The sequence below is a fragment of the Pristiophorus japonicus genome, chromosome 3, assembly GCF_044704955.1.
Source record: "Pristiophorus japonicus isolate sPriJap1 chromosome 3, sPriJap1.hap1, whole genome shotgun sequence".
NCBI classification, from domain to species: Eukaryota; Metazoa; Chordata; class Chondrichthyes; family Pristiophoridae; genus Pristiophorus; species Pristiophorus japonicus.
In genome coordinates this window covers 287,935,700-287,957,830 of record NC_091979.1, presented here as the reverse complement: position 1 = coordinate 287,957,830, position 22,131 = coordinate 287,935,700, and the positions used below count along the sequence as shown (strand labels likewise).

The following is a 22,131-nucleotide window of genomic DNA, read 5'->3' as shown; positions in this document are numbered from 1 at the left end:
CTTCTCACTAGACCCACTGTCCCCTCATACATTCGGAAGGTTATTTGTGTCTTCCTTCGTGAAGAGAGAACCGAAGTATTTGTTCAATTGGTCTGCCATTTCTTTGTTCCCCATTATAAATTCACCTGAATCCAACTGCAAGGGACCTACATTTGCCTTCACTAATCTTTTTCTCTTCACATATTTATAGAAGCTTTTGCAGTCAGTTTTTATGTTCCCTGCAAGCTTCCTCTCGTACTCTATTTTCCCCCTCTTAATTAAACCCTTAGTCCTCCTCTTTTGAATTCTAAATTTCTCCCAGTCCTCAGGTTTGCTGCTTTTTCTAGCCAATTTATATGCCTCTTCCTTGGCTTTAACACTATCCTTAATTTCCCTTGTTACCCATGGTTGAGCCACCTTCCCCGTTTTATTTTTACTCCAGACAGGGATGTACAATTGCTGAAGTTCATCCATGTGATCTTTAAATGTTTGCCATTGCTTATCCACCGTCAACCCTTTCAGTATCCTTTGCCAGTCTATTCTAGCCAATTCAGGCCTCATACTGTCGAAGTTACCTTTCGTTCAGTTCAGGACCCTAGTTTCCGAATTAACTGTGTCACTCTCCATCTTATTGAAGAATTCTACCATATTATGGTCACTCTTCCCCAAGGGGCCTCGCACAAGATTGCTAATTAGTCCTTTCTCATTACACATCACCCAGTATGGAATGGCCTGCTCTCTAGTTGGTTCCTCGACATATTGGTCTAGAAAACCATCCCTAATACACTCCAGGAAATCCTCTTCCACCGCATTGCTACCAGTTTGGTTTGCCCAATCAATATGTCGATTAAAGTCGCCCATGATAACTGCTGTACCTTTATTGCACACATCCCTTATTTCTTGTTTGATGTTGTCCCAAACCTCACTACTACTGTTTGATGGTCGGTACACAACTCCCACTGGCGTTTTCTGCCCTTTGGAATTCAGCAGCTCCACCCATACTGATTCCACATCATACATGCTAATGTCCCTCCTTACTATTGCATTAATTTCCTCTTTAACTAGCAATGCCATCCCACCTCCTTTTCCCCTCTGCCTATCCTTCCTAAATGTTGATACCCCTGGATGTTGAGTTTCCAGCCTTGGTCACCCTGGAACCATGTCTCCGTGATGCCAATTACATCATGTCCGTTAACTGCTGTCTACGCAGTTAATTCGTCCACCTTATTCCGAATACTCCTCGCATTGAGGCACAGAGCCTTCAGGCTTGTCTTTTTAAACACACTTTGCCCCTTTAGAATTTTGCTGTAATGTGGCCCTTTTTGTTTTTTGCCTTGTATTTATTTGCCCTCCAGTTTTACTATTCTCCTTTCTATCTTTTGCTTCTGCCTCCATTTTATTTCCCTCTGTCTCCCTGCATAGGTTCCCTTCCCACTGCCATGTTAGTTTAACTCCTCCCCAACAGCACGAGCCAACACGCTCCCGAGGACATTGGTTCCGGTCCTGCCCAGGTACAGACTGTCCGGTTTGTACTGGTCCCACCTCCCCCAGAGACAGTTCCAGGTTTGACGCCCGTACCAATATGGTGGACAGCGCATCTCCTGCTCAAAGTGTGCATGCAGCCGCCTGCCATATTGAACGCTTTGGTGCCCAATTTTACGCCTGTAAAACATCATCAAATTTCTCGGCCCATTGTCCTGAACTTTTGCATTTTTGCTATCCCTCACTTATTGTCATGTGGCACCTCGTGGTGGCATGCCATATTTCATCATTTCAGAATTGCTTATTCACCTGTACAGCCAATCTGATGCTGGTTTTGTACAGATTACAGCAAGGGAAAAAATTAACAATACACAGGATCATGAGAAACCAAGAGGTGTCCCGCCCTGGGAAGCAGCCTCACACTGATTTCTGTGGAACCCAAAGTTTACATATGACTACATACGCACCTGTATGACCATCTGCAGTGAAGCCTTATTTCCAAGTCACTGCTGCAGACTGGTGGGTCTCTTAATGCAGATGTGTGTCTGAATTATTAGAATAATATATTTAACTGCTTTAAATACTGTGTTGTGAATCTATTTCTACCAAACACAAAATAGTATCAAACAAAGACCACTGCTTGCTATTAAACAAAAGTGTAATAAATGAGAAAAGACAATTGTGCTTCTGTGCACCTCAAATTCCAGTGAAACTTGAAACTGCACATCAGACCCTTCTGAATTTGGACTTGGAAGTTACAAATGTGTATTTATTGTGCTCCCACTCCAATACAATAAATCGTCCAATTTCGTGGGGGAACTGAAGTCAGTGCCATTTATTTTTTTTAGTAACTAAATGACATAAAAGAAAAGCATTCATGCTTTTGATGTCGTGCTGTGCATGCAGATAGATGTATATACCTAAACTTCTTTTTAAAGTTTAACATCCCTGAATTACAATAGCATGGTGTTTGATCACAGGCACTACATTGGTCAAGGAAGCCTCTGCTTACCGTAAAATGTTCTTGTGATTTGTAATTTTCGTCCAAGTACACTCGCGCTCGGTTATACTCTTTCATTTCATCACTTGATAGCAGTTCTCTAGGGTAAAAGAAGGAAAATTCAAATATTTCTCAGGTGATCTCTTTGATAATCGTTGGCTTATAAGCCTGTCCTTCAAACAATTAGACTGTTAAGATGCAATGGATTAAAAAGTTGTCCTTTCACCTCCTAGGTCCCAGCACCAAATGCAACCCAGTCTGATGGAACAGAGTTCTCTTTCCTATGGCTGGAAAATACCCCACAGGCAACAATCCAAAGTTCAAACCGTCCCAGAATTCTGTACAAATTGACAGTCTCACTTCGGATCGCTGATATGGGACATAGAATACATTTACAATGGTGCAGTGGTGACTGCTCTTCTGAGGTTGAAGCTGAAGTACATTTATTGAGGAAGAAATAAAAGGGGCTTTGCAATGCATTTTAGGTTGGGTGTGCCTAAAGCTGCCACTAGGTGCCAAAAGGGTAAAGTGTTCCATTTCCCATTATAGTCCCTCACAGAAATTCACCCAGAACTGTAGATTCAAAAATACAGTGGTATGAATGATGAGCAAATTAGGGAACAGTTTGCCTAACAATGTCACGGGAACCTTAATCTGATTTCAATTCATTATCGACCAGCTGGTGGTGTTAGTCATTGTGTGATACTGCAGCATCTTAAATGTAAGCTGATTCTCAAAGGTGGGCACAGAAAAGTTGCTTTTAAAACCATTAGCAAATTCTGGAAAAATTTATGGAAAAATCGATGAGAAAATCCTGTCTTTTTATTCGAGAAACAACAGTAAGTATAATCACTGAGAAAAATCTGATGGGTGACCGAGGTCCAGTATTTAGGTGAAAATAAAAGGTTGTGGAATCTCAGTCGATGAGTACATTCAAGACAGAGATCAATAGATTTTTGGATATTAAGGGAATCAAGGGATATGGGGATAGGGTGGGAAATTGGAGTTGAGGTTGAAGATCAGCCATGATCTTATTGAATGGCAGAGCAGGCTCAAGGGGTTGAATGGCCTGTTCCTGCTCATATTTCCTATGTTCTCAAAAGAGATTTTGATAATTGCTAAGAATTAATTTTCGCAAAAATATTACACTAATTAAATTTTTGTCTTTAAAAAGTTTTTTGAATGTCGATATCATGCCTGGACCAAAGGAAATCAACATTCTATCCAGCATGATTTTCGTTAAACCAACTACTGCAGATTTCTTCAGAACTAAAAATCTTTTCAAACTCATATAAGCAGTGGTGCTTCTGCATGTCCTCCATCCTGAAAAGAGGCATACTTGCTGAAGTATCAGCTGCACAAATCATCACATGACTGAGGCTGCTCACAAATGACATCATCTCATTGCTTTACATCACATAACTCAAAATTGGCAAAGAACATGATAATTCTTCACAAAGGAAAAGGCCATCTATTCCCCCTTCTCTATCCCCATTCCCCATATTCCTCAATTCTCTATCTCTGCAGAAACACATCTAATTGAGTGGAGGCCATTAACTCTGCTCGCTCCAATGGCCTTCCCCTGGTAACTTATTCCACCAACATCTGCAGTGGACTAGCTGTGGCTCAGTGAGTAGCACACGTGCCTTGGAGTCTGAAGGTTGTGGGTTCATATTCCCACTCCAGCGGCTTAAGCACAAAAATCTAGGCAGACAATGCAGTGCAGTGCTGAGGGAGCAGGGGAGTTATCCTTGGTGTCCTGGCCAATATTTATCCCTCAATCAACAAAGCAAAAACGGATTATCTGGTCATGAACACATTGTTGTTTGTGGGAGCATGCTGTGCGCCAATTGGCGGCCTCGTTTCCTACATTACAACAATGACTACACTCCAAAAGTACTTCACTGGATGCAAAGCAATGCGAGAGGCACTATATAAATTCAAGGAATTTTGTGTTCTTTTTAAAAACATTTATTGTGAGTTTATTCCTAACTTCCTTATTTTTAATTTGTGTCCCATGGTATTTGAAATTGGATGAAAAGTTTGCTTGAATCAACACTGTTAATACAGAATTTTATAAACTCCATTACTTTACAAACTTCAATGATATCATCTTTATGATCTCTGTTTCTGAAGGAAACAAGGAAGAACAGGAAATGGTATGAGCACTTTAACTGACCATACTCCAAATAAAGGTACGACACGGCAGTGAAATAGTTCAAATGGTTCAGTAAGTGCTTAAACCGAATACCTTCATAAATGGAGTTTTAATGATTTTACATGTGGATTATTTTGTAATATATTTGCTAAAGAACAGTGCTAAGTTTGAAACCTGAACTGTTTGATGAACTATGTGAAGGTGCCATGCTCTCACCCTCAGCTGGTGTGACGTTGGTTTGATATTGTCCAGCTGCTTGTAGCGGTTCTGTGACACAGTCTGACAGTCTCAGTGCAGTGAAAATTCTTCCATTATATTGAGGGATACTTCCATTAACACCAGAACAAGATAAACATGGCTGTGCAAGATTTCAGTTTGCACAGTTGTTTTTAAGTTGTGAGTAGCGACTTAATTTTCTGGCTATTCCAAGGGTCAGGGAAGGCCGGTCAAGGACTGAGTTAAGGGCATGTACGTGTGGGCTGAGCTCACTGGGAAGCTGAAAAGATGGCGACCACTGATTGTACAGCAATGTTCAGGCAGCTGGGGGTGCACTGCTGCCTCTTCAGACATGGCTAAAACCTGTCTCCTTAAATGGATCTTGGGGCAATCTGGATTGTGATGCCCTCCACAGTTGAATAACCGGCCAATGCTTAGGAAGAATAGGGAGCTCGGAGTTAAATTAAAAAGTAGGACCTCAAACGTAGTAATCTCAAGATTGCTACCAGTGCCGTGTGCTAGTCAGAGTAGGAATCGCAGGATAGCTCAGATGAATATGTGGCTTGAGGAGTAGTGCGGAAGGGAGGGATTCTAATTCCTGGGACATTGGAACCGCTTCTGGCGGATGTGGGACCAGTACAAACCAGATGGTCTGCACCTGGGCAGGACTGGAACCAATGTTCGAGGGGGAGTGTTTGCTGTGCTGTTTGGGAGGGGTTAAACTAATATGACAGGGAGATGGGAACCTATGCAGAGAGACAGACGGAAGTAGAATGGGGGCAGAGGCAAAAGATAAAAAGAAGAGAAATAAAAGTGGAGGGCAGAGAAACCTAAGGTAAAAATCAAAAAGGGCCACATTATAGCAAAATTCTAAAGGGGCAAAGTGTGTTAAAAAGACAAGCCTGAAGGCTCTGTGCCTCAATGCGAGGAGTATTCGGAATAAGATGGACAAATTAACTGCACAGGCAGCAATTAACGAATATGATATAATTGGCATCACGGAGACATGGCTCCAGGGTGACCAAGGCTGGGAACTCAACATCCAGGGGTATTCAACATTCAGGAAGGATAGACAGAAAGGAAAAGAAGGCGGGGTAGCCTTGCTGGTTAAAGAGGACATGAACGCAATAGTAAGGAAAGTCTTTAGCTTGGATGATGTGGAATCTGTATTGCTGGAGCTACGGAATACCAAAGGGCAGAAAACGCTAGTGGGAGTTGTGTGCAGACCATCAAACAGTAGTAGTGATGTTGGGGACTGCATCAAACAAGAAATTAGGGTTGTGTGCAATAAAGTACACCAGCTATCATGGGCGACTTTAATCTACATATAGATTGGGTTAACCAAACTGGTAGCAATACGGTGGAGGAGGATTTCCTGGAGTATATTAGGGATGGTTTTCTAGACCACTATGTCGAGGAACAACTAGAGGGCTGGCCATCCTAGACTGGGTGATGTGTAATGAGAAAGGACTAATTCGCAATCTTGTTGTGCGAGGCCCCTTGGGGAAGAGTGACCATAACATGGTAGAATTCTTTATTATGATGGAGAGTGACAGTGTTAATTCAGAGACTAGACTCCTGAAGTTAAGGAAAGGTAACTTCGATGGTATGAGACGTGAATTGGCTAGAATAGACTGGCAAATGATACTTAAAGGGTTGACGGTGGATAAGCAATGGCAAACATTTATAGATCACATGGATGAACTTCAACAATTGTACATCCCTGTCCGGAGTAAAAATAAAACAGGGAAGGTGGCTCATCCATGGCTATCAAGGGAAATTAAGGATAGTGTTAAATCCAAGGAAGAGGCATATAAATTGGCCAGAAGAAGCAGCAAACCTGAGGACTGGGAGAAATTGAGAATTCAGCAGAGGAAGACAAAGGGTTTAATTAGGAGGGGGGGAAATAGAGTATGAGAGGAAGCTTGCCGGAAACATAAAAACTGACTGCAAAAGCTTCTATAGATGTGAAGAGAAAAAGATTAGTGAATACAAACATAGGTCCCTTGCAGACAGATTCAGGTGAATTTATAATGGGGAACAAAGAAATGGCAGACCAGTTGAACAAATACTTTGGTTCTGTCTTCACGAACGAAGACACAAGTAACCTTCTGGAAATACTAGGGGACCGAGGGTCTAGTGAGAAGGAGGAACTGAAGGAAATCATTATTAGGCAGAAATTGTGTCAGGGAAATTAATGAGATTGAAGGCCGATAAATCCCCGGGGCCTGATAGTCTGCATCCCAGAGTACTTAAGGAAGTGGCCCTAGAAATAGTGGATGCATTGGTGATCATTTTCCAACAGTCTATCGACTAGATCAGTTCCTACGGACTGGAGGGTAGCTAATGTAACACCACTTTTTAAAAAAGGACGGAGAGAGAAAATGGGTAATTATGGACCGATTAGCCTGACATCAGTAGTGGGGAAAATGTTAGAATCAATTATTAAAGATGCAACAGCAGCGCATTTGGAAAGCAGTGACAGGATCGGTCTAAGTCAGCATGGATTTATGAAAGGGAAATCATGCTTGACTAATCTTCTGGAATTTTTTGTGGATGTAACTAGTAGAGTAGATAAGGGAGAACCAGTGGATGTGGTGTATTTGGACATTGAAAAGGCTTTTGACAAGGTCCCACATAAGAGATTGGCGTGCAAAATTAGACCACATGGTATTGGGGGTAATGTACTGACGTGGATAGAGAACTGGTTGTCAGACAGGAAGCAGAGAGTCGGGATAAACGGGTCCTTTTCAGAATGGCAGGCAGTGACTAGTGCCGCAGGGCTGAGTGCTGGCACCCCAGCTATTTACAATATACATCAATGATTTAGATGAAGGAATCGAGTGTAATATCTCCAATTTTGCAGATGACACTAAGCTGGTTGGCGGTGTGAGCTGTGAGGAGGACACTAAGAGGCTGCAGGGTAACTTGGACAGGTTAGGTGAGTAAGTATACTGCATCTGCCATGCATTTGATGTGGATAAATGTGAGGTTATCCGCTTTGGGGGCAAAAACATGAAGGTAGAATATGATCTGAATGGCGGCAGATTAGGAAAAGGGGAGGTGCAACGAGACCTGGGTGTCATGGTACATCAGTCATTGAAAGTTGGCATGCAGGTACAGCAGGCGGTGAAGATGACAAATGGTATGTTGGCCTTCATAGCTAGGGGATTTGAGTATAGGAGCAGGGAGGTCTTACTGCAGTTGTATAGGGTCTTGATGAGGCCTCACCTGGAATATTGGGCCCAAGTTTCGAGCCGCGCCTAGAACGGCGCAGTCCCGACCTGGACGCCCATTTTTTGCGCCACAAAGTGCGCCTAAAAAAAACTTCCATATTCTCCACCTCCCTGCAGGTCCTCTGGCCCTCGGCGCACGCAGCAGGAGCTGTAGGGGGCGGAGCCAGGTCTCTGCGCTGAAAACCGTGCCGGGACCTCTGTACATGCGCGCTACAGTCGGCACGCAAGTGCAGTAGCTCCAGGCGCCCGAAACTGTGTGGGAGGGGCCCGAAGCACGCAGCCCCTAGCCCTGGCCGAATGGCCTCACTGGAGCTGCGTGAATAAAGCTCCTCCCACGGCCAGCTCCTGCTTCCTCCCGACCCGACTCGACTCCCGCTTCCTGCCCCTGGACCGGACCTGACACCCGCTCCCCCCCCCCGGACCGGACCCGACACCCGCTCCCCCCGCCCCCGACACCCGCTCCACCCACCCGCCTCCGGACTGGATCCGACCTGACCTCCCTCCCTCCCTCCCTCCCTCCTCCCGACCCGAACCGAACCGACCTCCCACCCACCACCCCCCCGACCCGACCCAACGCCACCTACCTGTAAATCTGGTGCTGGTGCTGAAGTCTCGGGCCTGGCTCATTCAGCCTCCCTCCCCCTTCTCCTTCCCCCCCCACCCTCCCCAATCTCCTTCCCCCCCCCAATCTCCTTTCTCATCTCTCCCCCTTATCCCCTTTATCCCCTTCTCCCCCCCCTTCCTCCCCCATCCCTCCCCCTTCTCTCACCCTTCTCCCCCATCCCTCCCTCTGCTCCCCCCCTCTCTCCCTCTACCCCCCTCCTCCCCCTCCCCCTTCCTCCCCCATCCCTCTCCCTGCTCCCCCCCTCTCTCCCTCTACCTCCCTCCTCCCCCTCCCCTCCCTGTCAGAAACACAGACACTGACAGACAGAGAATGAGACACACAGACAGACAGAGAGATAGAGACACTGACAGAGACACACTGAGGGGGGCATCCCAGCACGCTGTTGGAGGGCTCCCGGTGCTGCAGTCGGTAAGTTGAAAATGTTTTATTTATTGATTTTTTAAAAAATTATTTCTTATTAATTTTTTTTGATTGATTTGTTGGTTGATTTATTGATGTATTTATCATTTATTATTGATGATGGCTCTTTATTTGTAAAACTGAAGTATTTAATGTTTGTAAACTTCCCTTTAAACCCCCCCCACCCCCATTCCCTACGCCTGATTTTCTAAAGTGTAGACAAGGTTTTTTCGAGCGTACAAAAATCTTCACTTGCTCCATTCTAAGTTAGTTTGGAGTAAGTTTTCACTCACGAAACTTTGAAAACAGGCGTAAGTGGCCGGACACGCCCCCTTTTGAAAAAAAAATTCTGTTCCAAAGTGAAACTGTTCTAACTGACTAGAACTGGAGCAAACTGAATGACGAGAATTCCGATTTCTAAGATACTCCGTTCTACACCAGTTGCTCCTAAAAATCAGGAGCAAATCATGTGGAAACTTGGGGCCATTGTGTTCAGTTTTGGTCTCCTAATCTGAGGAAGGACGTTCTTGCTATTGAGGGAGTGCTGCGAAGGTTCACCAGACTGATTCCCGGGATTGCATGACTGACATATGAGGAGAGACTGGATCGACTGGGCCTGTATTCACTGGAGTTTAGAAGGATGAAAGGCGATCTCATAGAAACATATAACATTCTGACGGGACTGGACAGGTTAGATGCGGGAAGAATGTTCCCGATGTTGGGGAAGTCCAGAAACAGGGGACACAGTCTAAGGATAAGGGATAAGCCATTTAGGACTGAGATGAGGAGAAATTTCTTCACTCAGAGAGTTGTTAACCTGTGGAATTCCCTACCGCACAGAGCCGTTGATGCCAGTTCATTGGATATATTCAAAAGGGAGTTAGATATGGCCCTTATGGCTAAAGGGATCAAGGGGTATGGAGAGAAAGCAGGAGAGGGGTATTGAGGTGAATGATCAGCCATGATCTTATTGAATGGTGGTGCAGACTCGAAGGGCCGAGTAGCCTACTCCTGCACCTATTTTCTATGTTTCTATGATATTTGGACAAAGTATTGGAGGACATCTATGGCCGTGCATCGCTACCTGAGCAAGCAGTCAGTATTTCAGCAGAGGAGGTGAGGAGAGTTCGCGGAAGGGAGAGCATTGTCAGAAAAAGTCGTGAGAGATTGACAATCCTTTAGCCCTTTCGCACAGACCAGGACATTTCTTACTGGTTCGAAGCAAAGAGTTAAATGCGGAATTTGAAGAAACTCTGCTCTGGCTTTTCATTCCTTGAACACCAGGAAATAAAGATGGGAAAAGTGGCAGCAGGGATCAAGTGAGAACCTGAAACGCTCAAGAGATTTGAACACTTTCCTGTAAAGATTGAAATGAATGTGGTAAATGCACGCACATCTTGACCTGTGCCAGCAGGGGGAGATGCTTCCCAGGAAGATTGGGTACCCTGCGACAAACACACACCCTACCAGCAGAGGGAGCCCTTGCCTGGAATGTAATCTGCACTACAACAGTTTTTTAAGGTTTGATCTGTCAGTGCCAGTGCTGGGGTGCCACAATGATCATACTCAGCAGATATTTTTCAAGTAAGATTTTTACGATTGCGAATTTGCTAGACACAAAAACTATTTTTATTAGGATCGTGGAAACTTGCTGGAAATCAGCAGCCAAGTTATTCAATCTGCAAAGAGTCAATATGAGTATGTTTCAACGAATGTAGTCATTCGGACAAGTGCCTTTCAGAGTCACCTGAAAGTATTCGATTTTAAAAGTTAAATCAACCACCCCATCTTCCCAAAAACAAAATAAGATTTCTGTGATTTAACACTGCCCATCAATAGCCAGGGGAAGCTGAAAGGTTAAATGTTGCACTGAGTTGTGCAACATCTTATTAATGAACAAAGAGATGATTAGCATAAGCTTTTATTAAGATTATTACTCCTAATATGAACCATCAAGTCACAGCCTAGTTAGAAGGTCCCTGGTTAGTACACATTACACTAGTGGCTGGAAATGGCCTTATTTTCAGTGAAGCAGTGGGGGAAATAACGGTTCCGCAATGACTGTTGGATGGTTATTTCTTTTGAAAATGAGGTTGATCCCTCATGGAATCTAAACTTGCTGTCATATGAATTTTTGGCTCGTGAGAGGCTTAAAGCTGAAGTGCAGCACAGTGCTCACAGACTCGGCTGTGTCAATGATCATAATATTTTACTGAGCGTTAAAGCTGGATAATGGGGAGCTTTTTGTTGTTGCTCACTCTGCGTTATGCAGTTTGCAAAACAACAGAAGGAAAAATGAATGAAGTTAACCTCTGCTGGCTGACAGCCAATCGGCTCCGAGCAATGCAGCTTGATGTTGCACCTCAATAATCTAATATGAGTTTTAGATCTCAAAGCTTTCATACTAATAGGAACAGACCCCCCAAGAATACAACTGGAGGCTTCAGTTTCGACTTAGAGTCAATTATACTCAAACACTTACTTCACAAACTTGTCAACATGAGACATTGAGGCTTCATAGTTCTTCCCTCCAACTTCTTGGCAATGCAACGCAATAAAGTGAGGCTTGTGTGTATGCACACTCTGTGGGGAAGAAGAATACATCATCAGTGCCACGACGGAAAGACCTGTACAATTCACGTGAAATATAACAGTCGCTAGCTGACAAAAGACTTTAGGCACAGGCCCGTGTGATCTAATATCGAGAGAGAAACAAATGTAAAATAATTTGCTGTGCTTATTGCAGTTGTACAGGGCCTTGGTGAGGCCTCACCTGAAATATTGTGTTCAGTTTTGGTCTCCTAATCTGAGGAAAGACGTTCTTGCTATTGAGGGAGTGCAGCGAAGATTCACCAGACTGATTCCGGGGATGGCTGGACTGATATATGAGGAGAGACTGGATCAACTGGGTCTTTATTCACTGGAGTTTAGAAGGATGAGAGGGGATCTCATAGAAACATATAAAATTCTGACGGGACTGGACAGGTTAGATGTAGGAAGAATGTTCCCGATGTTGGGGAAGTCCAGAACCAGGAGACACAGTCTAAGGATAAGGAGTAAGCCATTTAGGACTGAGATGAGGAGAAACTTCTTCACTCAGAGAGTTGTTAACCTGTGGCATTCCCTACCGCAGAGAGTTGTTGATGCTAGTTCATTGGATATATTTAAGAGGGAGTTAGATATGGCCCTTACGGCTAAAGGGATCAAGGAGTATGGAGAGAAAGCAGGAAAGGGGTACTGAGGTGAATGATCAGCCATGAACTTATTGAATGGTGGTGCCGGCTTGAAGAGCCGACTGGCCTACTCCTGCACCTATTTTCTATGTTTCTATGCTTCATGAAAAATTTTCTTTCTGGATTTCTATACAGAAATACGCATAAAGTTTCGGAAAGCAGAGCGAAGACCATTCATTACTGGTCGACCTATTTCACCGTTAAAACGAAAGGTTTTCCCCTTTGAGGTGCTACAGTCTATTCCAGCAGCATCGCGAGCTGGAGCTTCCCTCTGCTGGCAGCAGCATTCCTTGAACTGCAGGTGCAGCTTTATGTTGTCCATTCGGCTAGGCAGGGACTGGTTGGTCCTTGCATGAGGCCCTCAGCAGGCTTGTTGCTCCATGTGCTTTCAGTCCTTTAACCCAGTTGGCTGTGGGAGGGAGTTGGAGCTTGGATTTACTGTTGTTCCTTCCCTCATATCCTTGCTCTGCAGTACTATTAGGAATGGGCTTTATTTCCTTATTCACTACACAAGTTGAAGGGCAACTTGGGAATTACCTATTGCAGCATAATTCAAATCAAGATGCTAGAACAAATTGGGAAACTCCTATGTTTATTTCATATTTTTTTTAAAGCAATTACAGTTTAAATGGGATTTATCCTCCCCTCACTAAGGCTCAAAGTAGAGGAACACAGTCTGTAGGAAAGAGGCAAATGCCAACATTGCGAACCAAATTCAGTTGCTGTTAATTTGTTGATGTTGGAGACTAAGAAACAACTTTCTGAAAAGGGTATATTAACCTCTTGAGGGCTAATTCTATTTCTACCTTGTATAAGTACTGTGCTGATTGTATTATTTTGCTATGTCTTTTGCTTCTGTGTGTTATTTCATCTGTAAATAAACCTGACCAAGTAGTTTAGCCTGTATGCAATGGTTTGGGGATGTGTCATTTGCCCCCCCTTCAAAAGTGATGGGAGAACATGTGGGTATCCCACATATTCTCCAGTAGGTGGTTTACCACAATAATGGGTTAATTGTTAAATCTGAGCATGGTATTCCATACATAATGAAGGATAAAGATGAAAATGGTAGTTTATAAGAAACACATCTACTTATGGAAGTTATCATTTACCTCTGAACACAAGAACAAACATTGGGACAAAGCCTGTAGTGACAGATGCATCTCCAGCAGTCTGACCCACCATGTTAGAGCCTTCCCAGAAGTAAGGAATCCCAAGTAAGTCACTGGTGGGTTTGTGGCTCTGAACAAATGTCAGCCAGTAACCCTGTAAGATATCAGTTTTCTCAGATTATTCAATTCGAACTTTTCAAAGACCCTCAAAATTCTTCACTTCCACTTATCATTCATCCCCGCGCCATATTCTCCTTTTCTCTACTCTTACTCTAATCTACTGTCATTTTTTCCACCTTGACATAAAGTGTTTTGAGATCTTCTGTATATGAGGAAATCTATAGAAATGAAGTTCTTTTCTTGCAATAATGTTTTAGTGCCAAGAGGAATCAGTTTTGATTCAGGCATCTAAGAATCATAGAAAATGGTGAGGGTTATGGTGTGGGGCTGGACAATCAGTGGAAGCGAAGAATTGAAAGGGTCTTTGAAAGTTCAAAATTAATAATTTTGGGTCAGTTAACTTCAAAGAGACAGTTCATCTCTGACCCAGCAATAAGAGATCTGGCTGTAATTATTTGTACCCTCTCAATTTAGCAATCGAGGATGCCACAAAGGTACAATACTGCCATTTTCTCTGCAGTTACATGGAACACTCATTTATTGTATCGAATTTATAGCATAGAAACAGGCCATTCCCCCAACTGGTCTATATGCTGGTGTTTATTCTCCACACGAGCCTCCTCTCACCTTACTTCATCTCATTCTATCAACATATCCTTCTATTCCTTTCTCCCTCATGTGTTGATCTAGCTTCCCCTTAAATACATCTATGCTATTTGCCTCAACTACTCCCTGTGGTACTATATTCTCACCACTCTCCCCTGTTATAACGAGACATGTGACCACTGACTCGAATTAGTTAATCCATTTGATTTTATTTCATCCCTGCTTTAGATCTTTTCCTGCAGTTATTTGGGTGCATGTACTGCGAATGAACTGCGACAGTATATTGAGCTCAGAGTACGGGGCTATCTGCCAATTTGCAAGAATGAAAAGATACAAACTGGTGGGAACAAACAGTAAGAGAAGGCAGGTATCAGCCCTGGTCCTCTGGCAAAAATAACCCAATTATAAACAGTTTGGTAAATCAAATACCAAATATTACTGGCCTGTTTTTAAGTCAGGTATAAAAATAAAAGCTGCATTTATGCATTGCCTTATTACATTGAAACTGCTCAAAATGCTTCACAAAATGAATTACGTAAATTGCAGTGACCGTTGTTGGGTAGGCAAACAATATCACAACAGACAGAATTCAATTCTATGATATACACACAAGATACAAAGACTACTAAAATATTACAGGATTAGGGGGATGATCGGAAAGGCCAAAGTAAACATATTCATGTGTGGACTGTGGCACAGAGAAGTCTAGAGATAATGCTGAAATCATGAGGTTTAAGACTTCAGTGCTCTGTTTATATCATCATTGAAATGTCAGCCTTGGCACAGTGGTAGCACTCCTGCCTTGGAGTCAAAAGGTTGTAGGGTCAAGTCCCACTCCAGAGACTTGAGCGCATAATCTAGGCTGACATATCAGTACTGTACTGAAGGAGTGCTGTACTGTCGGAGATGCTGTCTTTTGGATTAGATATTAAACCTGCTCCATCTGGTCTCCCAGGTGAACTTAAAATGACATTATTAGAAGAATGGGTAGTAAGGGAGTTCTTCCTGATGTTCTGGCCAATATTTATCCCTCAATCAACGTCACTAAAACATATTGGGCTAGAAATTGGTCTTTTGGTGATAGTGGTCTTTTTTCAGCATTTTTCGCCAAAAATACCGCGAATCACTCCGCCATTTCTTAAAGGCCTAAAAGGCACAAAAATACACCCAGCGGTAAAAATCGGTGTTACACGAGGATTTGCGACGGAGACCACAGCCCTCGCCAACTTTAGTCCGAGGCCGATTACCGCTAAAAGACAGGCCCTGGGAGGTGGAAAACACAAAAGGAAATAGCAAGAAACAAAAAAAATCACAAAACATTCACTTATCTAGCGAATCGCTGAAAAAGAATTTAAAAAATAAAAATTTTAACTTACCTTTTTTGCAGGTCTTCATACTTACTACTGTTTCTTGGGCTGCAACGCAGGCTGTTCTCAGGTGTTTTTTTTCACCCAGAATACGGGTGCGCCGAACGGCCAATTTAAAGCGATAGCGCTTTTTTTCGTCTTGCACGATGGCGGTCCGCTTTTTAGCGGTATTTCAAAACCACCGGCGCAAGACTTTGGCCAATTTATCTGATCATCTTTTTCCTCCAGAAAACGGTGAAATATCGCTGATAAAACAGGCGCAACACTATCCAATATCCAGCCCTCTATCTGGTCATTATCATGTTGCTGTTTGTGGGAACTTGCTGTCTGTAAATTGGTTGCCACGTTTCCTACATTACAACAGTGACTGCACTTCAAAAGTATCTCATTGTCTGTAAAGCACTATGGGAGGTCCTAAGGTCATGAAAGACATATAAATAAAAGTCTTTCTTCTTTAGTATAGCCTTGAAATTACTATTGGGGATGTCAGCAGATGGTGCTTAATATGTTTCTACTATGTTTTATATAAGCAGGTATTAATCTGTTTTTTAAATATGTTGCCACCTTCACTAAAATAGCCTATTGGAGAGTGCCACACAAATACATTAAGCATTTATCTGCTAATAGCCCCCAAAATAATTTCTAGGCTTCCATTATCCATAAATGGATAATTACTTTTATTATGTGATGATGAGTTTTGAAGGGTAGTTCAGGAGTACAATAAAACTGGAATTTCACAGCTCCTTAATGAAAATTCTGTGTATATCATGACTATATGTTTCCACTGGGCACTACCATATTGCAAAGTTTGTTTTAGTAATCTCCAGTATGACCTTATTTCAGTGGGATGGTAGCTATCAGAATCCAATCTAGTTAAAAACACCTCTGAATAGAATCGCTCGGGGTCAAAATTATCTGAACGGGAAATTGGAGAGGGCACTTTGAATTAATTGGAAAAGTACCATCCGACAGGAGTCACAGGGAAGAGCTGGAAAATTGGGCTCTTTAACTCTGACACTGCCTCCCAGCGTCTTGGAGCGCTACTTGAGGCGATGTAGGGGGCGGGTTTCCGAGGGAACGGGGCGGCGTTGATGACGTCCGCGTGATGAGCACGTGCTACGTCGCGCTGACGCGTAGCAACGTCCCCTCCCCTTCACTTAAAGGGAAGGGACACTGTGAGGCCGACGTGGAGCCTATTGGGCCACCAGGGAGGGGTTCGGCTGGGCCGGCGCCCGGCACCAAAGAGGGGGTGCCAGGCTACCTGTTGGCAGCACGGCCGAACCAGCGGCCGCCATTATTATGCCGACTCAGGAGCCGGCCAACAATTAAAATAAAATGGAGGCCACAGCAGTGCGCCCTCCCCTTTAAGGGCGGCTGCACCGCCCAGCCGCTAGCAGCTTCCTGCCGCGCGAAGCTTTCAGGTGTACCGACCAGCGGTGGCCGCACTCCTGTGGGGCAATTTCCCCTGCAGGGCGGCATGGGGTCACTACCGGGTGATAAGGAGCCAGCATGCCGGGCGGGGTGGAAATACGGGGCGTGGCGGAAACCCGTTCCCGCCACCCCCGACTCGGGGCCAATTGCAGATGGGTCGGCCCCACCGCCTGCCCCTGGCAGTAACAGGCCTTAAAGGAGGCAATTTCCCCCCCGCTACAACTGCCCACACAATTAGTGCAAACCTTTAGATTATTTACTTAGCCGTAGCTATTTAAAATTTTACTTGAAACAAATTCTGAATTTTTTTCTTAGATGCAGATGCTGGAAATCCTGACATCTTCACTATCCTACTGAGAACATCCCAATTTGATTCCAAAAGGTATTCAAAGTTGATTTCCCCCAGCCTCAACCCCCCATCTCTCCTGAAAATGCTGACTTAACAAAGCAACCTGCTCTTATCTATCGTTTTAAGCATAGCAAAATGTCTCAAAGAGCTTTACAAAGAGGTATCAGCCACTGAGTAGGAGTTTGGGAGGGTCATTAGGAAGAAATAGGTTTGGAGAAGTATAACTGGGTGTCATTGGATACATATGGTAGCTAACCCTTAGCTTTTAAATAATGCTGCTGAGAGGCAGATTATAGATAAAGAATAGGAGGAAAGAAGGAACCCCAAGCCATGTATTATTGAGTTTCAGTAGGCTATTCAATATGGGGTAACATCTCAGCAAAACATATTTCTAACATCAATACACATGCACTTTTCAGCAAGTCACTAGATCATGATCAGGAATCTTGGCTAAGTTTTCTCCTAACTCAGGAAAAGACTTGCATTTATATAGCACCTTTAGTGACCACAGGACGTCCCAAAGCGTTTTATGGCCAATGAAGTATTTTTGAAGTGTTGGAACTCAGGAATGCTAAAGACAATTTTATCACCCTACCACTGAGATCGGCTAACTAAGCACAAACCAAGAGTCGAACCTGAAGCTGCCTGGTCCACATCATCAATTTACTAACAGAGACATTGGCAGAATATTTACCTATCGGAAGCAGTACTCCAACATTTTTCTGCCTAATTCTCCTCTCCTCAGGGCAGCAACTTACATTGGAATGAAGTTTTGACAGTGATCTCTCTCTCTCAGTGCCGTCTTTCAGATGAGACATTAAACCAATGCTCCATCTGCCCTCTCAGGTGGAGATCCCATGGCACCATTTTGAAGAGCGGAAGAGTTATCCTTGGTGTCCTGGCCAATATTTTTCCCTCAATGAACATCACTAAAACAGATTATCTCATCATTATCACATTACTGTTTGTGGGAGCTTGCTGTGTGCAAATTGGCTGCCGCATTTCCTATAGTAGAACAGTGACCAGGCTTCAAAAGTACTTAATTGACTGTAAAGTGTTTTGGGATGTCTTGAGGTCGTGAAAGGCACTATATAAATGTAAGTCTTTTTTTTCTTTTTTGGTCAGCAGTCAAGAGTGAAACCCCTAGCTGATTTTCACTTCCTCATCTGTAATACGGAGGCCAATATCACCTACTTAATACCAGGCTGAGATCAGGTAACACAACACAAACTAAAGGTGAAACTGTGGCCTATCTGGTCTGTATGGCTCAGTAATGTACTATTCAGTGCATTGCATTGTGCCATCGAGGATTTCCGAGCTGTACATTTTTTAAATATTTAAGTTCCAGATGGGTTGAAATGCTGACCTCTGTGATTAATTAACATAAAATCTAGGAGCAAAAGAGCAAAAACATTCGAGCTAAAATTCCACCTTGGGGATTTCTAATGTGCAGGGCCCATAATAAGATTGAGTTGGTTGAAATCAGCACTGGTCATCAAACTCTGCAGTCAGTGTCTATACGATAATATTTGGTGTGATTTGCATGATCAGCAAAAATTCAAGTTATTAAGATGTCCCATCAATAGCCAGGAAAGTGTGTTAAGACAGCAGTCTAAACTAAGCTAAACAGGGCCTGAATGAGATTTGTAACAAGATATGTACAAGTATAATAATAAATAGAGATTTTAACAAGTACGTAGGAAGTGGTTTTATTTGTAAAAATTCTACGGTAGAACCATGACAGAAGTTTAAGTAAGTTTAAGTACATGTAATATATAAAACCCATGATTAATAATATATTTTTCTGAGCTATTTCACAATTATAGAAAATGAAAAAGGGATTTTAAGAAGATTGTAATGAAGCCTGGGGCCTGCTGTGTAGGTGGAACAGTGGCTTGGGCCACTGCCCTTTCCCTCTAGAAACTAACTTCAAATACAAACTGATGGGACAAAGTCTTTGCTCCTGCTCAAAGTGAAATGAGATTGGTCAGAGTCAGTCCATTCCCCAGTATATCATCCCACTAAACAAAACTGCCACCTGGAGTAACTCATTAGCGAGACACTAAAAAAATAGTGTGGAAAATAGAAATATCCGTGGGAGTTGATCACTAAAGAACATCTTGTCAAGAGGGTGTACAGTAATTGAAAATGAATTGGAAACCAGGCCAGCCAACAAGCTTATTAGCAGCGATAATCACTGGTTTTATTATTCATTTCTTATTTATTTTATTTTAATGGATGTTATATTTAAAAGTACACAGCTCAAACTTGGTAAATGGGTCTGCAATCTGTGAAACTCCTACGGATTACAACATTGACAGCTCTGTGAATCAAACCCATGCTGTAGGGACCAGAATGTACGAACGGTGTCACAGTGGGAGCAAAGACTAAAATATTCTACTCACAGCACTTGACACCACACAAAGAGAAATATTAAAAGGGGCAGGGAGACAAGAAAAGTCATTTTTAGTTTGACAAGCAAGGTTGAGCATCAAGAAAAAAAATTTGCTGGCAGCATCAGAGGATTTGGTGCGTATACTTTTACAGTGAACATCTGATTGTATCAGGCTGATCAGGTGGGGGGGAGGTGATGAAACCGGAATCAGAGGTGACATCTAACTTTATCAATGTTCACCATCTACAGCACTGTGTGGGAGGGCATGAGGTGGAACTTATAAATTATATCATAAATAAAATGTATTATTAATAATAATATGATCACATGATTATAACACAATCATACCTTCAAAAACAATACAGTATACAGCTCTGATTATCTGCCCTCCATAAACTTTATCCAAAACTTTGCTGCCTGTATCCTATCCCATCCCAAGTCCTGTTCACCCCATCATTCTTGTCCTTGCTGCCCTGCATCCAGGGACTTGAGCACATAAATCAAGGCTGACACCCCAGTGCAGTGCTGAGGGAGTGCTGCACTGTCAGGGGGGTGTCCTCTTTCAGATGAGACATGGAAACATAGAAAATAGGTGCAGGAGTAGGCCATCCGGCCCTTCGAGCCTGCACCACCATTTAATAAGATCATGGCTGATCATTCCTTCAGTACCCCGTTCCTGCTTTCTCTCCATACTCCTTGATCCCTCCAGCCACAAGGGCCATATCTAACTCCCTCTTGAATATATCCAATGAATTGGCATCAAGAACTCTCTGCAGTAGGGAATTCCACAGGTTAACAACTCTCTGAGTGAAGAAGTTTCTCCTCATCTCAGTCCTAAATGGCTTACCCCTTATCCTAAGACTATGTTCCCTGGTTCTGGACTTCCCCAACATCGGGACATTCTTCCTGCATCTAACCTGTCCAGTCCCGTCAGAATTTTATATGTTTCTATGAGATCCCCTCTCATCCTTCTAAACTCCAGTGAATACAGGCCCAGTCGATTCAGTTTCTCCTCATATGTCAGTCCTGCCATCCCAGGAATCAGTCTGGTGAACTTTCGCTCAATAGCAAGAACGTCCTTCCTCAGACATTCAACCAAAGCCCTGTCTGCTCTCACAGGTGGACGTAAATGATCTCATGGCATTATTTCAAAGAAGAGCAGGGGAGTTATCCCCAGTGTCCTGGCAAATATTTATCCCTCAATCAACATAACAAAAAACTGATTATCCGGTCATTATCACATTGCTGTTTGTGGGACCGCAAATTGGCTGCCACTTTTTCCACATTACAACAGTGATTACACTTCAAAAGTACTTCATTGACTGCAAAGTGCATTGAGACGTCCAGTGGTCATGAAAGGCACCATATAAATGTAAGTCTTTCTTTCTTTACATTGGTTCCCGGAACCCCAATGCCTCCAATTTAAAGTTCTCATTCTTGTTTACAAATCTCTTCATGGGCTCTCTCTGTAGCCTCTTCTAGTTCTACAAAACTCTGCATTCCTCCAACTCTGGATTCTTGTGCCTCTGCCTCCCGCTGCCCCACCATTAGCGGCTATGCCTTCACCCATCTGGGCGCCATTCTCTGCAATTCCCTCTCTAAGCCTTTCTGCCTCTCCGCCTCCCTCTCCTCTTTTATGATCCGCCTTAAAACCCACCTCTTTGACCAAGCTTTTGATCGCTGCTCCCAATATCTTTTCCTTTGTTTTGCCGTCCATGTTTATATGATCCCACGTCTGTGAAGTTGCCAGAGATGTTTTTCTAGGTTAAAGGTGCTATGTAAATGAAAATTGTTATATTATTTCTATGCACTCAAAGAAATATAAGGGTATGCTGCACCTTTCATGGTTGATATCTAATCTAAGAAATACTCCTGTAAATGGTTTCCTGTGCTAATAAAAAGAAACAACGATGCCAGTCGAACTGATCGTTCCGTGTAATATTTGCAGCCTTACTTCCAATGATGTACTTGACAGATGAGAGGTACATTGTGGTTTAAGACAGAAACACTTGAAGGACCACATGCATTAGCAGACATTTAATTAAGACAACAGGGGAATAACATGATTTTTTTTTAAAGCGGCTGTCTTTTTCCAGAAAATTAAAAGTAAATAAATGCAGTCACCTCAATAATCACTTTTCTTTTCAAGTGTGTGCAGAAATCATTACATGGAACGATGCAGAAACATGTGGAATAGTTAACATTCATGACAAACACTTAAAAAAAAATTTCTTTGTGTTTGCAAGTGCAATACTTGAAGTGGGAGACAATGATTATGGATGGATGAAGAGATACATAGGCTTCTTTAGTCTGGCATAGGGAAGATAATCCCAGAGTGCTAGAAGGAAATATTCAATATCCGTTTTTGCAAATACAGTATAGCCCTGATTATCTGCCCTCCATAAACAGCATTGGAGCTGCGC

The 22,131-nt window shown here is 43.0% G+C and overlaps 1 protein-coding gene across 1 annotated transcript in view; it reads right to left on the bottom strand.

The window, feature by feature from the left end:
- LOC139255855 (inositol polyphosphate-5-phosphatase A) overlaps positions 1–22,131 on the bottom strand; it is a 547,723-nt gene that overhangs the window by 233,679 nt on the left and 291,913 nt on the right. Inside the window, exons 3-4 of the mRNA XM_070874031.1 lie at positions 11,578–11,678; positions 2,474–2,561 (exon numbers count right to left, since the gene is read on the bottom strand). Coding sequence (XP_070730132.1) covers positions 2,474–2,561; positions 11,578–11,678 — 189 coding nt within the window. The remainder of the gene's footprint in view (positions 1–2,473; positions 2,562–11,577; positions 11,679–22,131) is intronic.